This window comes from Squalius cephalus (genome assembly GCF_949319135.1).
Source record: "Squalius cephalus genome assembly, contig: scaffold_69, whole genome shotgun sequence".
NCBI classification, from domain to species: Eukaryota; Metazoa; Chordata; class Actinopteri; order Cypriniformes; family Leuciscidae; genus Squalius; species Squalius cephalus.
The window spans coordinates 1-20,681 of NW_027645795.1; the positions used below are offsets into that span (position 1 = coordinate 1).

At 41.6% G+C, this 20,681-nt stretch overlaps 1 protein-coding gene across 1 annotated transcript; it reads right to left on the reverse strand.

The window, feature by feature from the left end:
- Nucleotides 1-2,955: 2,955 nt before the first annotated feature.
- Nucleotides 2,956-19,782, reverse strand: LOC307154241 (uncharacterized protein; the record flags this gene model as incomplete). Its single annotated transcript, XM_079899016.1, has 3 exons — nt 19,245-19,782; nt 16,476-17,555; nt 2,956-3,062 (listed from the first exon to the last, which is right to left on the reverse strand). The coding sequence occupies exons 2-3, from the start codon at nt 17,536-17,538 to the stop codon at nt 2,956-2,958; spliced, it is 1,170 nt and encodes a 389-aa protein (XP_079755142.1). The 5' UTR covers nt 17,539-17,555; nt 19,245-19,782.
- Between the last annotated feature and the right edge of the window lie 899 nt (nt 19,783-20,681).

Consider the following 20,681-nt stretch of genomic DNA (forward strand, 5'->3'; position numbering starts at 1 on the left):
TTATTAGATTTTGGATCAGATCAAATATTAAGCAATGTTCCTTGATGGGAAACATGTTTTATTAAATCCATATATTTTTGTTTGTTTAAAATTAATAATTTCTATTAACTTTTATTTTTAAAAATGATACATAATTGTTCAATTAAATCTATATATATATTTGATTGGAGAAAACAAATAATTTATAATACATATTTCTTAAACGAGAAGTTTTGTTTTGATTAAATCTATATATTTTTGTTTAGATCAAAAATATAATTTAAATTAATTGACTTTATTCAACATGAAAAATTTACTTTGTACCAAGTTTTATAAAATAGTTTTCATAGACATAGAAAATATTGGTTAGGGTAAGTTATTTATTTTTCATTGGTTCAAGTTATAAAATATAGATGTGAACCATTACCCTAAATTTTTTTAATTGGACGAATGAAAATATTTTTTCAGTGAGAGCAGGGGTGTCAAACATACGGCCCTCTAGATGGTTTAATAGATCATTTCTACAAAAATATATAGTTTTATAATCATAGTTTTACTGTAAAATTAACAGATAAAATAGATTTACTTGTTTACAAAATATTACAATATAATATCAGCGAGACTGCTGCAGACTGCCCTAATGCCTCGTCCATGAGGGCAAACCAGGGCCAATTTCCTGCTGTCGCCTTGCCATCCTCTGTCCCTTGACCTGTGGCAGGACACTTACATTCCTAAACAGTGAAGATCAAAAAGTTGTGATGATGTACACTACCGTTCAAAAGTTTGGGGTCAGTGCGATTATAAATGTTTTTAATGTTTTTAAAAGAATTCTCTTCTGCTAACCATGTGTCATAGAACGCTCTCTTACGCCACCCTCTGGTTTCCCTTGACATTGAGAAACACCTCTAGTATGAATGGACTCCGGACGTACTACATGCGCCATGTTTGTATTGTCACGTAACATGCGCTGTCACATCAGTGCGAAAATTTAAAGAGCCCGTTGCACTGACTGCACCAGCTTAGAGCAATGTTTTTAGTTCTTCTCTCTGCTTTCGTCTGCGTTTTTACGTTGTTCGTGCTCACAGAGTAGTCGGTCAGTTGTTCACACACACACACACACACCTGTGAACAATGACAGATGTTGATTTTTGGTAAGAAAAAAGTAATTAATTTGCTTGTGATATTACCATCAAGGAATAAACATGAATGAATCAATAGTATGCGTGTGTTTATCATTCATGTGTATGATTCATTCATGCAATATCACTGTGTGTGTGTGTGTGTGTGTGTGTGTGTGTATGTATGTATGACACACACACACAGTGAACAGTAGGGTAACACATTGAGGTCAGATACAATACACACACACATTCATATACATGTGTATATATGCAGACTTCAGACGTAAAAGAAAAAAAATATTTTAAAATGAGCATTTTTATCAAGTTTGTATTATTTGGGTTCAGTAATTTCACTTTAATGACAATTAATAGGTCCTTTTCATTGCCATTAAAGTGAAATAACTTAACATAAACATACAAGCTTGTTAAAAAAAAAATCAAACTAGAAGAAAATTTCAGATGGCACTTAAGAGGCTTTTACATTTTAAGTATTCATATATGTGTGTGTGTGTATATTTATACACACACATATATACATAAGAAATGGATCATATACATATAATACATATTATATTTATAAATAATCCAACACAGAAAACAAGTGTCTTGTCAATTCAAATTGTATTCTAAAATAAACTATAAACACGTTTACAGGCTGTGAGCAATATAACCTACTGCGCCAATTCATCATCTATCTATCAGTGCTGCATTTGACACTGTCGATCATAACATACTTCTTGACAGGCTGGAAAACTTAGTGGGGATTTCTGGGATAGTCCTAAAATGGTGCAGGTCATACTTAGATGGGAGAGGTTATTTTGTGAGTATAGGAGATCATAAGTCTGAGTGGACATCCATGACATGCGGAGTCCCTCAAGGCTCAATTCTTGCGCCACTCCTGTTCAACCTGTATATGCTCCCAATGAGCCAAATAATGAGAAAGAACTAAATTGCTTACCACAGCTATGCAGACGACACACAGCTCTACTTAGCCCTATCGCCTAACGATTATAGCCCCATTGACTCCCTGTGCCAATGCATTGATGAAGTCAAAAGTTGGATGTGTCAAAACTTTCTTCAGTTAAACAAAGACAAAACTGAAGTCATTGTGTTTGGAAACAAAGATGAAGTTCTCAAGGTGAACGCATACCTTCACTCTAGGGGTCAAACAACTAAACATCAAGTCAGGAATCTTGGTGTGACACAAGAGTCAGACCTTAGTTTCAGTAGTCATGTCAAAGCAATAACTAAATCAGCATACTATCATCTGAAAAATATTGCAAGAATAAGATGCTTTGTTTCCAGACAAGACTTAGAGAAACTTGTGCATGCTTTCATCACCAGCAGGGTGGATTATTGTAATGGACTCCTCACTGGCCTTCCCAAAAAGACCATAAGACAGTTGCAGCTCATACAGAACACTGCCGCCAGGATTCTGAGCAGAACCAGAAAATATGAACATATCACACCAGTCCTCAGGTCTTTACACTGGCTCCCAGTTACATTTAGGATTGATTTTAAAGTATTATTACTGGTATATAAATCATTCAATGGCCTAGGACCTCAATACATTGCAGATATGCTCACTGAATATAAACCCAACAGATCACTCAGATCACTAGGATCATATCAGCTAGAAATACCAAGGGTTCACTCTAAGCATGGCGAGTCTGCTTTTAGCTATTATGCCAGCCGCAGCTGGAACCAGCTTCCAGAGGAGAGATGTGCTCCTACAGTAGTCACATTCAAATCCAGACTCAAAACACATCTGTTTAGCTGTGCATTTACTGAATGAGCACTGTGCCAATATTCGTCCGACTGTACTGTATTTTATTTTTTATTTTTCTAAACTGTTTTAATTATTCTTATTTCTTTTTATTATTTTAATTTCTTCTATGTAAAGCACTTTGAATTGCCATTGTGTATGAAATGTGCTATATAAATAAACTTGCCTTGCCTTGCCTATATTTTAAAGATGGAGCTGACCTCCGCCCCGACCTCCGACTTTCACAGTAGTCCATCCAGTCACTGATTTCGACCTTGGGTGGAAAAAAAGGACATCGAGGTGCTGGTGTTCTAGCTACATATCACATATTCAAGCTTAATTTTTTACAAATTATTTACTTTAAATTTGGGTAGGAAAAATTCAAGTGGAAATCCAAAAATTACCCAGGGTGTAAAGTTCTCATCTTGTACACATGCTTTTAAAGAAACAGATTTTGAATTATTTTAAAGTGACGCCCAACAAATGAGATTGTTAGTAATAAAGTCCCTTTAGATCTTTTGAAAGGTTACCTTACTGAAGCTGATGAAGTTCATTATCTTCCCTCAAGATGACACTTTAATAAAAAAAGTTTTAAAACTTTTGCTTTCGGTGGTGCTTTAAGCTCTATTACACTACTTTGTGCCAAAGTTTTGAGATTTTGTTTTAAGCTTTGCATTCTGTATCCATTTAAAAGTAAAAAAATATACAAAAATAAAGCAAATACATTTTAAATGTGTCTGGAGTGTGGGTATTTCTCTATAGTGCGGCACTCATATTTTCCAGATATACCTGCAATTTGCTTGTTTCAAAAAACATCTGGAATCTGCCACAAAATAAGTGCACACACAACACCCTTTAAAAATATTAATTACTCAATGCCACATATTAAACACAACTGGCAATCTAACTAATGTAAATCCCTGGGAATTAAGTGTTTTGTAATAAAACTTGCTAAAACAACATTACAAAATGAACTTACTAACAAATAAATGGAAAGAGGGTATGTAACATTTGTTTTCTTTATTATTTTTTTTTAGCAATTATTTCTAAAAGCAGAAGGAATCTTTCCCCTCTCTCTCGTCGCTCTTTCTTTTCTTTCCTCCCTTTCATTAGCCACTCTCCACTCTATAAGAACACAGGTGTGGTCATCAGTCCAATGTAGATGAACTGCTGCGCTTGTGACAGGGCGCATGTTTAACTGAAAGAACGAGCAGAGAGAGAGAGACCCCGGTCGCGTGCGCACACTCTCTCTCTCAGAGCCAGGCGAAAGTGTAAACAAGACTTCACTGTCTCCAAACTAGACGCTGTCTTGCTCTCTCTCCCTCGCACATATTAATCAAAATAAATCGACACGGTGGTAAAAGGTCGGAAGACCAAAGTTTCATGTGTAAATACAGTAACATACCATTGCGATACATCCATATGAAGATACAAAGATACTCTTTGGTTGAACCGAGTGTCACCGCTACAACCTGGAGAGGGGGCGGGGTATGAAGTGTCTCAATTGTATTTAAAGAGACCGCACCAAAACGAGTTGCTCTCAGACGCACATCAGAAAAGGGGTAGAAAAGGGGCCTGTGGAGCTATAATAATGAGGAATTCAGACCCAAGCATTGCAGTTCCGCTTTATATAGACTACAAATGTATCATTTATATGTAAACAGGAACAATTTAAAAGCATGATATGTCTCCTTTAAAGTCAGACAGTACGAATGTGTGTTTGACTGCATGGACCTTGATTGTAGTTTCAAGTTTCAGCCAAGACCAATTCCAACTGCTTTTACAGCCTCTGTCCATCTGTTGCACAAGAAGTGCCTTACTTTCCTTCAATACGGAGATGAATATTTTAGCAAAACTGTATCGTAATGAAGCGCAAATAGTTCACTCTACCCCTTTCCACAATGTCTTGTTTATATGCTGCTTGCTGCAATATTTCTCGCCCACTCTGGGGTTGCCATAAGATGTAGAATGTTTATGGGTCCATCAGTGCCCTGCGCTACTTAAAAATCATCTTCAGCTGTCTATTTGCGTCGATTTACATGATAAAAAAGGACCTCCTTGAAAATAGCAACACCGGCTGTTGATCAGCTAAGCCCACTCACCAGTTTGCAGTGGCAGAAACCATGTACAGTAAAAGATACGCAGCAAGAAGAAACACTAGTGGTTCACGCTTGTGCACATACTGCTGTTCTGGTGCGCTGTATTCTGATTTGCTTATTTCCCATTTACTTGTTTGGTGGAGGCTGTTGGTGAAATTCTAATCAGACCCTCTTATTAAATGTGTGCTTCATCTCTCATTTTAAATTCTTAAATGTAATCAAATTTTAAAATGTAATCAAATTCAATTACATGATCATACATGAAATTCACTTTTTCTGGGAGGTTTCTGTATCAGCACTCTAGTCAATGTGTCTGATAAAGGCTTCTGATCAGAAACATCAACCTTTATCCAAAAATGATCAGGCAAGTCATTCAAGTAAGTAATGGTGACTCCACTCGGACTCGACTCGGACTCTTCTTTGGTGACTCGGACTCGAACTCAGGTAATGGTGACTCGACTCGGACTCGAACACTGGGGACTCGAGACTCGACTCGGACTCGAACTCGAAGTCAGGTAATGGTGACTCCACTCGGACTCGACTCGGACTCTTCTTTGGTGACTCGGACTCGAACTCAGGTAATGGTGACTCGACTCGGACTCGAACACTGGGGACTCGAGACTCGACTCGGACTCGAACTCAGGTAATGGTGACTCCACTCGGACTCGAACACTGGGGACTCGAGACTCGACTCGGACTCGAACTCAGGTAATGGTGACTCCACTCGGACTCGAACACTGGGGACTCGAGACTCGACTCGGACTCGAACTCAGGTAATGGTGACTTCACTCGGACTCGAACACTGGGGACTCGAGACTCGACTCGGACTCGAACTCAGGTAATGGTGACTCGACTCTGACTCGACTCGGACTCTTCTTTGGTGACTCGGACTCGAACACTGGGGACTCGAGACTCGACTCAGACTCTTCTTTGGTGACTCGGACTTGAACACTGGGGACTCGAGACTCGACTCGGACTCGAACTCAGGTAATGGTGACTCGACTCGGACTCTTCTTTGGTGACTCGGACTCGAACACTGGGGACTCGAGAGTCGACTCGGACTCGAACTCAGGTAATGGTGACTCCACTCGGACTCGAACACTGGGGACTCGAGACTCGACTCGGACTCGAACTCAGGTAATGGTGACTCGACTCTGACTCGACTCGGACTCTTCTTTGGTGACTCGGACTCGAACACTGGGGACTCGAGACTCGACTCGGACTCGAACTCAGGTAATGGTGACTCCACTCGGACTCGAAAACTGGGGACTCGAGACTCGACTCGGACTCTTCTTTGGTGACTCTGACTTGAACACTGGGGACTCGAACTCGGACTCGAACACTGGGGACTCGAGACTCGACTCGGACTCGAACTCAGGTAATGGTGACTCGACTCGGACTCGAACACTGGGGACTCGAGACTCGACTCGGACTCGAACTCAGGTAATGGTGACTCCACTCGGACTCGAACACTGGGGACTCGAGACTCGACTCGGACTCGAACTCAGATAATGGTGACTCCACTCGGACTCGAACACTGGGGACTCGAGACTCGACTCGGACTCGAACTCAGGTAATGGTGACTCCACTCGGACTCGAACACTGGGGACTCGAGACTCGTCTCGGACTCAAACTCAGGTAATGGTGACTCGACTCGGACTCGACTCGGACTCTTCTTTGGTGACTCGGACTCGAACACTGGGGACTCGAGACTCGACTCGGACTCGAACTCAGGTAATGGTGACTCCACTCGGACTCGAACACTGGGGACTCGAGACTCGACTCGGACTCGAACTCAGATAATGGTGACTCCACTCGGACTCGAACACTGGGGACTCGAGACTCGACTCGGACTCGAACTCAGGTAATGGTGACTCCACTCGGACTCGAACACTGGGGACTCGAGACTCGACTCGGACTCGAACTCAGATAATGGTGACTCCACTCGGACTCGAACACTGGGGACTCGAGACTCGTCTCGGACTCAAACTCAGGTAATGGTGACTCGACTCGACTCGGACTCTTCTTTGGTGACTCGGACTCGAACACTGGGGACTCGAGAGTCGACTCGGACTCGAACTCAGGTAATGGTGACTGCACTCGGACTCGAACACTGGGGACTCGAGACTCAACTCGGACTCTGACTCTTCTTTGGTGACTCGGACTCGAACACTGGGGACTCGAGACTCGACTCGGACTCGACATTGGTGACTCGACTACAACACTGGCTCAGGGCCTGTGACTCAACGCTGTTAATCATAGGTATGTTGCTATACTGAGTAATAGTTGAATGGTTAATGTGGGACATATTTGTAAATGGACATCCTGTGCATTTTAGGGAGTGCTATTTAACCGGGGGTGCGGCCGTCAGTTGGCTACATCGACGCTGAACATCTGCTGCTTTGCTTATACTCTTCACGTTACATGTTCATGGATTTACGTCGTACCCGACTGCCTTTTCACACTGGACCAAGGCGTATTGAACTCAATTATTAGCTCAAGTTAACAGGCGGCTGGCTAGCGTGTTACATCGTTGCCTGTTTAACACTGTTTGATCCTTCTTCCTGTCTTTGTTGTGAATCAGTGTTTGAGTGTAGAGTGTTTGATGGACTGACACCATTTTGATTGGTTTGTTTTGTGTTTATTTCTTTTAACTCTTGTATGGAGGCCTTTTCTTTCTGCTGATATCCAAGAGGATTGGCCTAATTGTGATTTTTCTTTTTGACCTTTTATGTGATTTGTCCAGGTTTGATTGTTTATTTTTGATTTATTGTGTGATTGAGTCTCTGTTCATATTGCTAACCCCAGTATCACCTTGGGCTTTAGAACGTGTGGCTTATTAGACATTGTGTATTGTAATTTTTGTGTGTAATTTCATTTAACTTCCATTGTCTGTCCATTGTCCAGGTGCTGAGAACTGCCAGTGGGTGCAGTGCCTCTTTTGGTGGCGGGTCCCTTGGTGTGCTGTGGCTGCGTGTTCACCAAGTGTGGTCATTTCTCTTGCGGTGTGTGAAATTTGACACGTGTGATTGGGGTGTTTTTCATGGATGCTCATTGCACGAGCCACTAGCCTCCCACTGGTAAGATTCCACCCTATTGTCAAGTCAGGTCAAGTCACCTTTATTTATATAGCGCTTTTTACAATACAGATTGTATCAAAGCAGCTTCACATTGATAAAATGAAAATAATACAACAAAGTTTGTTTCTAGAAGAAAATTGCATCATTGTCCACCCTAATTAGGCAGATCAATAATATCGTTGAATATTAAATGTCCCCAACTAAGCAAGCCAAAGCCAAGGCAACAGTGGCAAGGAACCAAAACTCCATCAGGTGACAGAATGGAGAAAAAACCTCGGGAGAACTCAAGCTCAGTTGGAGGCCAGTTCTCCTCTGGCCAACGAGCGACCAGTGTATGATTATGATCCAGGGAGCGTTACAGGGCAGAAGTCAGATTGGTCGTGTTGATGAAGCCGACACTTCAGGGATGCGTCATGGTTGGGTCCAGGTGCAGATCCACCATCTAATCTGGATACGGCCGGAGTCCACCTCACTTCAGAAACGAAGAGACTAGTTGACACTTCAGTACTGCGTTGTCGTCGCGTCCAGGCGTAGGTCCTTCATCTGATCTGGATACGGCCTGGATCTGGCGGACTGCGGTAAACCTCGGTATAAGCAGAAGAGGTATTGTCCTCCTCTCTCGTGTGTGCGTTGTGAATAGAGTATAGTGAGTGGAGTGAATATTGAGTGTGTGTTTTGTTATTTGATTTGGTGTACAGTGCATGTTGTTTACTGAGAAATCTCAATCATTGTTGGAGTGAAAAAAAAAAATTCTATTTTTGTACTGGACCACTGTCTCTGGCTATCCATCAACAAACTTGAGTGCCTGGTTAGAACAAAATAGTTCATTCTTTGGGTGGGCCTAAGCCTTGAAATGTGTATCCCTTCGTGCCACACACACATGAAACAACTCCAGAATTTTTATTTTTCACACATGCTTCCAAGATTAGTGGATGATTTTGTTGCAAAGAAATTGAAGCTCTGCCCTAAATACCTGGATCTTTTGAAAATACAGTAAGCAGATACCAGGTGTTATAACTTACACACTGCAAACATCAAGAGTACTGAATAAAAGTATCAATAGGAAAACAAAAATGTAGTTAAAATAAAAACAAGAAAAAAGTATTAAAAATGCAAGGTGTTAGATACAAAAGTTAGATAATACATTGTATCATAATTTTTTTTTTTTTTTATTAATGTGTGTGTGTGTTGGAGTGCAATATTAACTCTCTTCTCGTTCTCACTCTTCACTTGAAATAAGCTCACCTCTTAAATTCACTAGACCAGCACAGATCTTGAGCATCTTATCAATATTTGGGACCAAGCTAATTGGCACTGTTTGCGAAAGAATCTTGTACACCTTCAGACGCCTTATTACCCGTTCAACATGAATGTGTGCGTGAGCAATGCGCCGTGTACGTGTTACCTCCTCGTTGGTCAGCTGGCTTCCTCTGCATGTAAATGCTGGAATGATGAAGTTCACTCTATGCTCCTCCAGCAAATCCCTGATTGTGAAACCACGATCCCCCATCACCTCATCTCCAGCACGCAAATAGTCCAGAAACCCTGAGTTCTGTGTGATGTCCCCGTCACTGCATCTGCCACCATTAGCATCTGAAATAAACATGATCATTCCAGAGGGAGAAATTGCCACTAAATATTTCACAGTGTTGTTGGCATATGTAGCGGGAGGCCGTTTAAGGGGAAGAACTCCCTAACTACCTTTACATATGCATACTCTGTATGCCTGTTTGACTGAATACTCAGTCAAACAGGCATACAGACACACAGGCATGAAGCTTGAAGGTCAAAGAGATGTGTTTTTAGTCTAGCTTTGAACTGACAGAGTGTGTCTGCTTCCCGGACAATGGTAGGAAGACTGTTCCAGAGTTTTGGTGCTAAATAGGAGAAGGATCTACCGCCAGCAGTTGATTTAGATATTCTAGGTATTATCAACTGGCCGGAATTTTGAGATTGCAATAGACGTGAAGGACTATAATGCGTTAAGAGCTCGCTCAAGCACTGCGGAGCTAAACCATTTAGTGCTTTGAGAGTAATCAGCAATATTTTAAAATTGATGCGATGTTTAATAGGGAGCCAGTTTAGTGTTGACAGAACCGGGCTAATATGGTCATACTTCCTGGTTCTGGTAAGAACTCGAGCTGCTGCGTTTTGGACCAGCTATAGTTTGTTTCTTAAGCGTGCAGGGCAACCACCCAGTAGAGCATTACTGTAATCTAGCCTTGAGGTCATGAACGCATGAACTAATTGTTCCGCATTTGTCAAAGAGAGCATATGTCGTAATTTAGATATATTTTTAAGATGGAAAAATGCGGTTTTACAGATACTAGACAAGTGACTTTCAAATGAAAGATTGGTATCAAAGAGCACACCCAGGTTCCTAACCGACGACAAAGACTTAACAGAGCAGCCATCAAGTGTTAGACAGTATTCTAGGTTATTACGTGAGGACGTTTTTTGTCCAATAATTAGAAACTCTGTTTTTTCAGAATTTAGAAGTAGGAAATTACGAGGCATCCAATTTTTTATATCTGCTATGCATTCCGTTAATTTTGTGAATTGGTAAGTTTCGTTCGTGAAGAAATATCGAGCTGAGTATCGTCGGCATAACAGTGAAAGCTAATGCCATGCTTCCTAATGATATCTCCTAATGGTAGCATGATTTAAACCATGCTAGTGCAATTCCACTAATGCCAACATAATTTTCGAGTCTATTTAAAAGAATGTTATGGTCAATAGTGTCAAACGCAGCACTAAGATCGAGTAACACTAATAAAGAGATACAACCACGATCGGATGATAAGAGCAAATCATTTATGACTCTAACGAGAGCAGTCTCAGTACTATGGTACGGTCTAAATCCTGACTGAAAATCCTCACAGATATCATTTCTTTCAAGAAAGGAACACAGTTGTGAAGATACTGCTTTTTCTAATATCTTTGACAGAAAAGGTAGATTCGAGATCGGCCTGTAATTGACTAATTCTGTAGGATCAATGTTCTGCCCTTTATCTCAAACGCCTTGCTTGAGTATGCAGTCAGATAACGCCTCCCAAAGACAACAGACACAGGGATTGTTTCCAAGGTTTACTGCTGCCCAAGGAATAACGTAAAACTGTAAAAATACTAAATACAGAATTCTAAATGTACAGAGTCAATTACATGTTCGCATAAGCACAACAAAGGCTTTTACATTGCATATAGTTATCATCAACTATAACAGAAACAGATTGTGCATTCACGAAACAAAGAAAACTAAATTTACATCTGGTATATAAGATATAACAATTAAATATGCATAGGAATTATAATGTAGCAACATCTACATACCGAAAGTGCCTTCAAAACAACTTAAATAAAGGAGCAATAGTAGCCATGACCGCATGCTCTTCTTTGCTGCTGGGCTCACATTTGTGATGTCATCATGTAAGGACATTAACAATATTATATGCAATACCCAACTTTGAACAGAAGGTGTCACTTTACTGCAACTTTTATATCAAATAAATGCAGAATGTTCATAGAACAGCACACTCCCCGTCTGGTATTCAGGAAATACCAAACCTTCTTACTTGAGTGTAAACCTGAACGGTCTATTCCGAATCTTCATGGAGGAGGAGTACTACCTCATTAATAGGTCTCAGAAACAGTTTGGGTCCATCTTTCCCAATGATTTTTACTTGTACTTTTCGAACTCGCCCATCTTGGCTGGGGTACGTTTCCGTTATGATGCCCAGGGGCCAATCGTTCCGTTTTGACTGAGAGTCCTTGAGCAGAACTATGCATCCTTTTGAAACGTTGGGCTGTTGATGTTGCCATTTTCGACGATGCTGTAGGGTCGAAAGATACTGTTTACGCCATCTGTCCCAGAAAGTGGTTGCGAGGCTTTGCACAGTACGCCACTGTTGTTTGTACAGATCAGGCTTCCCAAAGTCCCCAGGTGGAACTGAGCTAGGACCAGTCTTTTGGGTAAGTAATGTGGTAGGTGTTAGGATGAAAGGATCTGTTGGATCGGTAGACACAGGTATCAGTGGTCTGTTGTTTATAATGGCAGTAACTTCAGCCATGAAGGTGGAGAGTACCTCGTGTGTGAGTTTAGAGGATGACATCTGAAGAAGCATAGAGTCCAAAATCCTACGAGCAATACCAATCATCCTTTCCCATGCACCCCCCATGTGCGACGAATGTGGAGGGTTGAAAGTCCATATGCAGCCGTGATCTGACAAGAATTGTTTCACCGCCTTTTCATCAACATTGGAAGGAATTTGCAGGTCTTTACAAGCTCCAATGAAATTGGTCCCTCTATCAGAGCGAATCCGTTTCACTGGACCCCGGATTGCCAGAAACCTCCTTAAAGCATTAATGAAACTGGAGGTATCTAGGGACTCGATCACTTCTATATGAATGGCTCTGACACTTAGACATGTGAACAGCACCGCCCATCTTTTGCTTTCTGCATAGCCGCCTCTTGTCCTACGAGCAGACACTGACCAGGGGCCAAACACATCTAATCCCACATGTGTGAAGGGAGGCTCTATGCTGAGCCTGTCAGCGGGCAGATCTGCCATCTTTTGAGTTTCGCAACCCCTCCTGAGTCTGCGGCATACAACACAGGAATGGATGAGACTGTTCACACGTCTTTTGCCTCCTATTATCCAGTAGCCGGCAGATCTTATCGCTCCCTCCGTGAAGTGACGACCCTGATGATGTGTTTGCTCATGAAAGTGTCGTGTTAGAAGTAATGCTACATGGTTCCTACCAGGTATGAGGAGGGGTCTCTTTTCTTCAGAACCAAGGTCTGCTTTGACCAGACGACCTCCGACCTTCAACAGTCCGCTTTGATCAATGAAGGGATCCAGTTTTCGGAGTGTGCTAGTTTTGGGAAGTGGTTTGTTCCGTTTGAGGCACTCCAACTCGTCAGCAAAGGTTTCCTGTTGTACTGCTCGTATGACCACTTCTGTGCTCTGAAGTATTATGTCAGCACTAAGAGGAAGTTTGCAACAGTGCCATCCTTTGCATGCCTGAGGGGTGTCGATTTGACCCTGCTTATAAGAGCGTGCAATATGAATCAGCTTTCCAACAGCTCGGATCAGACGGCTCCAGTCCGAAAAGCGTTCAAAGCGATGTGAGACGGTGGTATGCAACACTGTTACTTGTGGACGAACTTCTGAATCTCGATCAGGATCAACAAGTGCGAAGGGTTCTCTAGGGAAAGTCTCTGTTTTTGGATGATGCAAGAATGCTGGTCCACTGAACCAGATAGTGTCCTGCAATTTGGTTGGAGCTAATGGTCGTGTTGCGACATCAGCTGGATTATGCTCTGAGCTCACATAATGCCATTGTTCTGGATTAGTGCTTGTCCGGATTCTCTGTACACGATTGCTTACATAGACATGAAATCTACGTTTCTCGTTGTGGATATAGCCAAGGACCACTCTACTATCTGTGTAGAAGGTGATCTCATTGAATTTGACAGCAATCTCTGCAATGATGGTTTCCATCATGTTCACTGCCAAGACAGCCGCACAGAGTTCCAGACGAGGTATAGTGTGCTCTGGTTGTGGCGCTAGCCTTGCTTTGCCTGTGATGAACCCCATATGACAGCTACCATCTGAATCAACTGTTTTGAGGTAAGCAACTGCTGCTATTACTTTCTCAGAAGCGTCTGAAAAAACACAGAGCTCCTTGAACTTGGCGCCTGACAACGATGTGGGCCCATAGCTTCTTGGGACTTGTACATGTTGCAGTTCCTGCAGAGAATCTCTCCACTCCTCCCACACCTTTTGTTTGTTCACAGGTAAGGGTGCATCCCAGTCAGCAGCATTTTCAGTTAGCTCCCTCAATAGTACTTTGCCCTGAACTGTGATGGGGGCCACAAATCCTAGTGGGTCATACAAACTGTTTATAACTGACAGCAGTCCACGCCTAGTGTAAGGCCTTCTATCCTTTTGGACGTGGAAGTTGAAGCAGTCTGTGTCCAGATTCCAAAGCAAACCAAGACTGCGTTGCATAGGAAGTGAGCTAACACCTAAATCCAGTTCTTTCATTGAATTGGCGTAATCCTCAGATGGGAATGCTCCCATAACTTCCTTGCTGTTTGAAGCCAGTTTATGCAACTTCAAGTTAGATCCAGCCAGCATGTCTTGTGTCCTTTTTAACAGGTCAATTGCCATCTCTGCGGAAGGTAAGGACTTCAATCCGTCATCCATATAAAAGTCTTGCTCCACGAACTGTAGGGCGTCTTGACCGAATTCCTCTTGTCCTTCTTGAGCTGCACGACGAAGACAGTAAATGGCCACTGCCGGAGAGGGACTGTTCCCAAATACGTGTACCTTCATACGGTATTCCGTGACCTCGTTCTCTGGGTTATTTTCATGAAACCAGAGGAACCTGAGGTGGTTCCTGTCTGCAGGTCGCACTTTAAAGCAGTGGAACATTTGCTGTATATCTACCATGAAGGCGATAGGCTCTTTGCGAAACCGCATGAGGACACCGAGGAGACTGTTGTTGAGGTCAGGACCCGTCAAGAGAACCTTGTTCAGTGATGCCCCTTTGCATTGAGCACTCGAGTCAAAGACCACTCGGATCTGGGATGGCTTTTTGGGATGGTATACAGCAAAAGAAGGTAGATACCAACACTGTTCATTCGGACCAACTGAAGGAGCTATTTCTGCATGATCATTTTGGAATAGCTGCTCCATAAAGGCTACAAAGTCCTTTTTCATCTCAGGCTTCTTCCTGAACGACCGTAGAAGTGAATTGAAGTGTTCCACAGCTTGTGGACGATTGTATGGAAGATATTGCCTTGGCTGCTTGAATGGGAGTGGGGCAACCCATGAATTTTCCTCGTCTTTATAGACTTCTCTGTCCATGATCTGCAGAAAGAGTCCGTCCTCGATAGACTGAGCTGTTCTCTCGTCATCTTTTGTTCTCTGAAATACATCCCATTCTGTTAGTCTTCGAGTCCGCTCCTTGATAAGGGACTTGGTGAGTGATTCGCTTTGGGATCTATCCTTTACAGTGTAGTTGTTAGGACATGGGTGAAAGTATGTAGACTGACCGTTTTCCATAATGTTGGTGTGGTAAGTTTGGATGAAAGTCGGTTTATGAACTTTCCCGAGGCACATGTCTCCGATGATTACCCACCCGAAGTCCAACTTTTGTGCAAAGGGAGCATTTGGTGGCCCATTCACTTGCTTATGGGCTTTGTGGACTCTGATCATATCTCTGCCTAACAGGAGAAGAATGGGAACATGATGATCGGGCTCTGGAATGTACCTTGCAAGATGTTTTAGGTGCCTGTGGTTACTAACTACTCCTGGAGTGGGGATTTCAGAGCGATTGTCTGGAATTTCGTTACACTCAAGTAGTACTGGTAAGGGTAAGACTAAGCTTCCATCAAAGGACTCCACTTGAAAGCCTCGTGCTAGCCTGCCTTCTGTTTCGACTGTGCCTGCGCATGTTTTGAGAGTGTAGGCTACGTTACACTCTGTAATGTCAAACAGATCGAAGAATTCTGATCTTGCGAGCGATCTGTTGCTTTGATCATCTAGTATCACATATGTTTTGACTGCCTTTTCTGGGTGGCCTTCAGGAAATACTTTCACGAGACATACCTTGGAGCATGAGCGTGGAAGTTGACCGTCTCCACACACCTCTGTACAAGCTGAGGAAACCTCAGATTCCACAGGTACGTCCTCACTCACTTTGTGATCCTCTGATGTCGGCCATTGTGGTTCTTTCATCCATGGTGCTGGGCCTGGATGGAGCGCAGCCATGTGGGTAACGCTGCCACATTCTGAACACTTAACATCCTGATCACAGTTCTTTGCCATGTGGGATATGGAGCTGCAACATTTAAAGCATATGCCTTGTTGTTTGAGCAATGACTTTCTCTCTTCCATAGGTTTCATCCTGAATCCTCTACATCTGAACAGAGGGTGAGGCTTATTGTGTAGAAAGCACTGTTTTGCTGGATTTACCTTATTTTTGAGTTCGCTGGCAGCTGATGAATTCTCAGAGGAGACCTGTGTCTTGTGTGTGATGACAGCTCTGGGAAAAACAGATTTGTTGAACTGTTTGTTTGGTTTGCGAGTTTCTTCCTGTACAGCTGTGAGAAAGAAACTTGGATCGTTGCGCATTTTAGCTTGCTGACACACAAAGTCTACTAAAAACTTGAAGGGTGGAAAGGAAACTCTGCAGTCCTCTTTATACTTAGATCCCACCGTGAGCCACTTCTCTTGTAAGCTGAATGGCAATTTCTGAATTATCGGATTTACTCCCCGTGGTGTGTCTAGATAGGAAAGACCCATTAGATTGCCATCCTGCTTAGCTGCTTGGACCTCCATGAGCAAATCTCCCAGATCGCGCAGTCTGTGACTGTCTCTGTTTGCTATTTTTGGGAAGCTCTCCAGTTTAGCGAATAGAGCACTTTCTACCATTTCTGGCGAGCCATATGTTTCATAAAGTCTGTCCCAAATCAGCCTGAGCCCTTGTAGCGGATGGTTAATGTGCACAGCTCTGATCCGTTTTGCATGCTCAGCTGACTCACACCCAAGCCATTTCACTAGCAAGTCCATCTCCTCACTAGGTGAGAGGTTAAGATCTTTAGTGGCATTTATGAAGGATGCCCTCCATGCTCTGAAAGTCTCTGGATGATCGTTAAACTGTGTAAGGCCGGTTGACACTAATTCACGTCTTGTGATAAACTTGACGACATCAGACATTTGATTATTTGCATACAGATTACCTTGATACTGTCCAGCTTGTAAAGGTGTAGCTGACTGAGTCTGATAATAGTCGAGCGGCACCCTTCTGTCTCCTCTCCTTTCCTCACTGCCTGGAAATGGTGCAGATCGTGGGTGATGCACATCTCGAGGTGACCTGAAGTGTGACTCATGCTGAGCCGGGCATGACAACTGTACATCCTTAGATTGCGAAATGGTAGGGTACTGCACACACTCTGCATCGACAGGCTGAGACTTGAGTGGTATGGCATAAAAACCACGCTGGTCCTCCTGCTGCATGTAGGATTCAGTTGTTTGTGGTTGTTGCACTTCTGACACGTTTATGCGTCCGTTATCATAAAACGGCCCATCCAGTACTGGCATTTGTGAATCGACAGCACTATCCGCTTGTTCCGATAAGTAAGCCTGTGTGCGTTCTGTTGTATCCTCTATAGGTAGGTCTATTACGCTTGAATTCCCCCTACTTTCTTGCTCTGCAGCTGTTTCTAAAGCCTCTGCCTTCGCTTGTATGGCTGCAGCTCTTTTTTGCAGCCTTAAAGTCTCTAATGATGTCTCAAGCTGTGCTTGTTGTATTTTAAGTTCACTTTCCTTCTTAGCAAACGCTATTTCTGCTTTAGCCGCTTCAGCCTCTGCTCTAGCCATTGCAGCAGCTGTGGTTACGGCCGATGAGCCTCGTGAGCGCCGTGACGAACATGATGCATCAGATGCTTGCCTCCGTGATCCAGACTTGGAGCTTGACTTAGACATCGTAGGAGGAAGATCACCTTAACCTGTTAAGCTTCACCAGTGCGTGGGCGCACTGAAGCGTTTTTTTATTTATATAGTTCAAAGTTACTATCAGATTTAATGTTATACCTTGACAAACTATACATCATTAAAAAGATATAATACTCAAGTTTCAGTATTTGACCACTATTGTATTCTGAGAAACTTATAGTGACAGTTATGTCTTAATTTGTGTCAGGAGTTATGAAATGAAAAAATGAGTCCATACCTTTAATATGAATTATGCGCGTCAGTCGCTTCCATTCATAAAAAACTCCCGTGCTGTCGTCATGACAGCGATACACAAAACAACGTCCTTCAGGGCTTTTAGCTCAAAAATGTGCAAACTTGGAGAAATATTGATATATTCTCATAGATTCACGTCATATTTCTAAAGACAGGAATAATATTTATTGAATTTATACCCAAATGCGTCGATGTAATCATTATGATCGCTTCTTACTGAGATGTGCAGTGTTTTCAATTCATACCAATAGCCTGAGGGCGCTATATGCACAAAAAATAATCCATATAGGGGACATGAAGAAGAGCCATAATCATGTGACATTCCAGGACGTCACTGCTACACACAAAGCTACAGAGATCGCTGTAATATGCAGATAAAAGATGTTTTGAAGACAATAAACATGTTTGCTATGATATTTGATTTGCCTGTGTTCTTCAAGCCATGCCAGGTATTTTATATTTTATATTATATTTATAATGTAATGCTAATCGATATAGACTTTATCATCGTGCATAAAACTATAAATAATGTTTTCTGTCTGATTTTTTTTTTATCTGAAGCCAAATTATATCACAGAAGATTATTTAAAACACTCGATTGCGTTATGAAGTAAGTTTGGAGCACAAACATGGTTTTAATCTCATAAATGGTCGTGTATTGATGGTGTGCTAAGCTAACATGCTAGCTAGCCCAGGTGCACCTGCCACCAGGGGTTATTCTTTTATGAATTTTGTTCTAAATAAGAATGCTTACTGATATGTTTTAGTGCATTTGACCACTATTTAGTGCACTTCAAATGTGAAGTGAGAACTTTGATAAAATAAATTAGGGATTAAAACCCTGTGAATAGCCAGTCGTTAGTAACTATAATGCAGACAAAAGAAATGCATATTTCGAGCCATAACCAGTCTGGAGAGGTGTGAATGTGTGCAGGGGGAGACTGAGACTGAATGGGGCTCGTTTGCACCACAAAACAATAGAGACAAAAGTCTGAATGGATGCTTAGAAGACGACTAAACATCAGTAGCATTTTTAGAGTAGCCTAATCAAAATAAAGTCATGACATGATCTTGAAAAACATTTAACTAAATACAGAGTTTTAGACTTATTATCTTCATATTTTAAATATAACATGGTCAGACATGTGGCTTTAGCTGTAGTGCATTTCTAGATTGCTCCAGTGCCAACTTCAATTTTATTTTCATTAATATGTTTCATAAAAAAAAAATTCTAATAACTTTACAAAACTTTGAAGCTATTTAAAAAAAAAAAAAAATCATTATGACAATAATTAATTCTACATTTACAATAAACTACCAGGTGTCAGCTTTCAAATGAGATCATACTTGTGCTTTTAGTGCAAAGGGTTCATGAACTGTATCTGATTCAGTTTGGGTATGTCATTTCTGGGGATTTTTCAAAAGTGGGGTTGCAGCTTAACAGGTTAAGGGCTAGCTTGCTCCCCGCCGTGGAGTTAGAAACTAGAAGTTGGTCACTGAAGATTTTCGTTTTACTGTTCTGCCCTTTATCTCAAACGCCTTGCTTGAGTATGCAGTCAGATAACGCCTCCCAAAGACAACAGACACAGGGATTGTTTCCAAGGTTTACTGCTGCCCAAGGAATAACGTAAAACTGTAAAAATACAAAATACAGAATTCTAAATGTACAGAGTCAATTACATGTTCGCATAAGCACAACAAAGGCTTTTACATTGCATATAGTTATCATCAACTATAACAGAAACAGATTGTGCATTCACGAAACAAAGAAAACTAAATTTACATCTGGTATATAAGATATAACAATTAAATATGCATAGGAATTATAATGTAGCAACATCTACATACCGAAAGTGCCTTCAAAACAACTTAAATAAAGGAGCAATAGTAGCCATGACCGCATGCTCTTCTTTGCTGCTGGGCTCACATTTGTGATGTCATCATGTAAGGACATTAACAATATTATATGCAATACCCAACTTTGAACAGAAGGTGTCACTTTACTGCAACTTTTATATCAAATAAATGCAGAATGTTCATAGAACAGCACAATCAAGTTGCGTTTTTTTAACAAGCGGTTTAATCATAGCCAGCTTAAAGGTTTTTGGTACGTATCCTAGAGACAAAGATGAATTAATGATATTAAGAAGAAGATCTATGACCTCTGGAAGTATTTCTTTCAGTAGCTTAGTCGGTATAGGGTCTAACATACATGTTGTCGATTTAGATGATTTAACGAGTTTAGTAAATTCTTCCTCTTCTATAGCAACGAATGAATCAAATTTTTCCTCCTGGAGATTACAATGCACTGCCTGATGCGATACTGTAGTAGACGGTTGCATAGTTATCATTTTCTCCCTGATATTATCAATCTTATAAGTGAAGAAGTTCATAAAGTCATTACTGCTGTGTTGCTTGGAAACTTCGGTGCTTGATGCTTTCTTTTTCGTTAGTTTAGCCACCATTTCAATTAAATACCTAGGATTATGTTTATTTTCTTCTAATAGGGTTGTAAAATAAGCAGATCTAGCAGCTTTTAAAGCCTTTCTGTAAGCAATCGAGCTCTCTTTCCATGAAATGCGAAATACCTCTAGTTTTGTTTTCTTCCAGTTGCGCTCCATCTCTCTGGCTGCTTTCTTAAGGGCCTGAGCGTGCTCGTTGTACCACGGCGTTGGACTATTTTCTTTAATCTTCTTTAAGCGCAACGGAGCAACTGTGTCTAAAGTGCTTGAAAAGAGAGAGTTAAAAGTTTCTGTTGCAATATCGAGTTCTTCTAAGCCATCTGGGATGCTGAGATGGTGAAACTGATCAGGAAGATTATTAATAAAGCAATCTTTAGTGGTAGAAATGATAGGTCTAACATATTTGAAACACGGAGT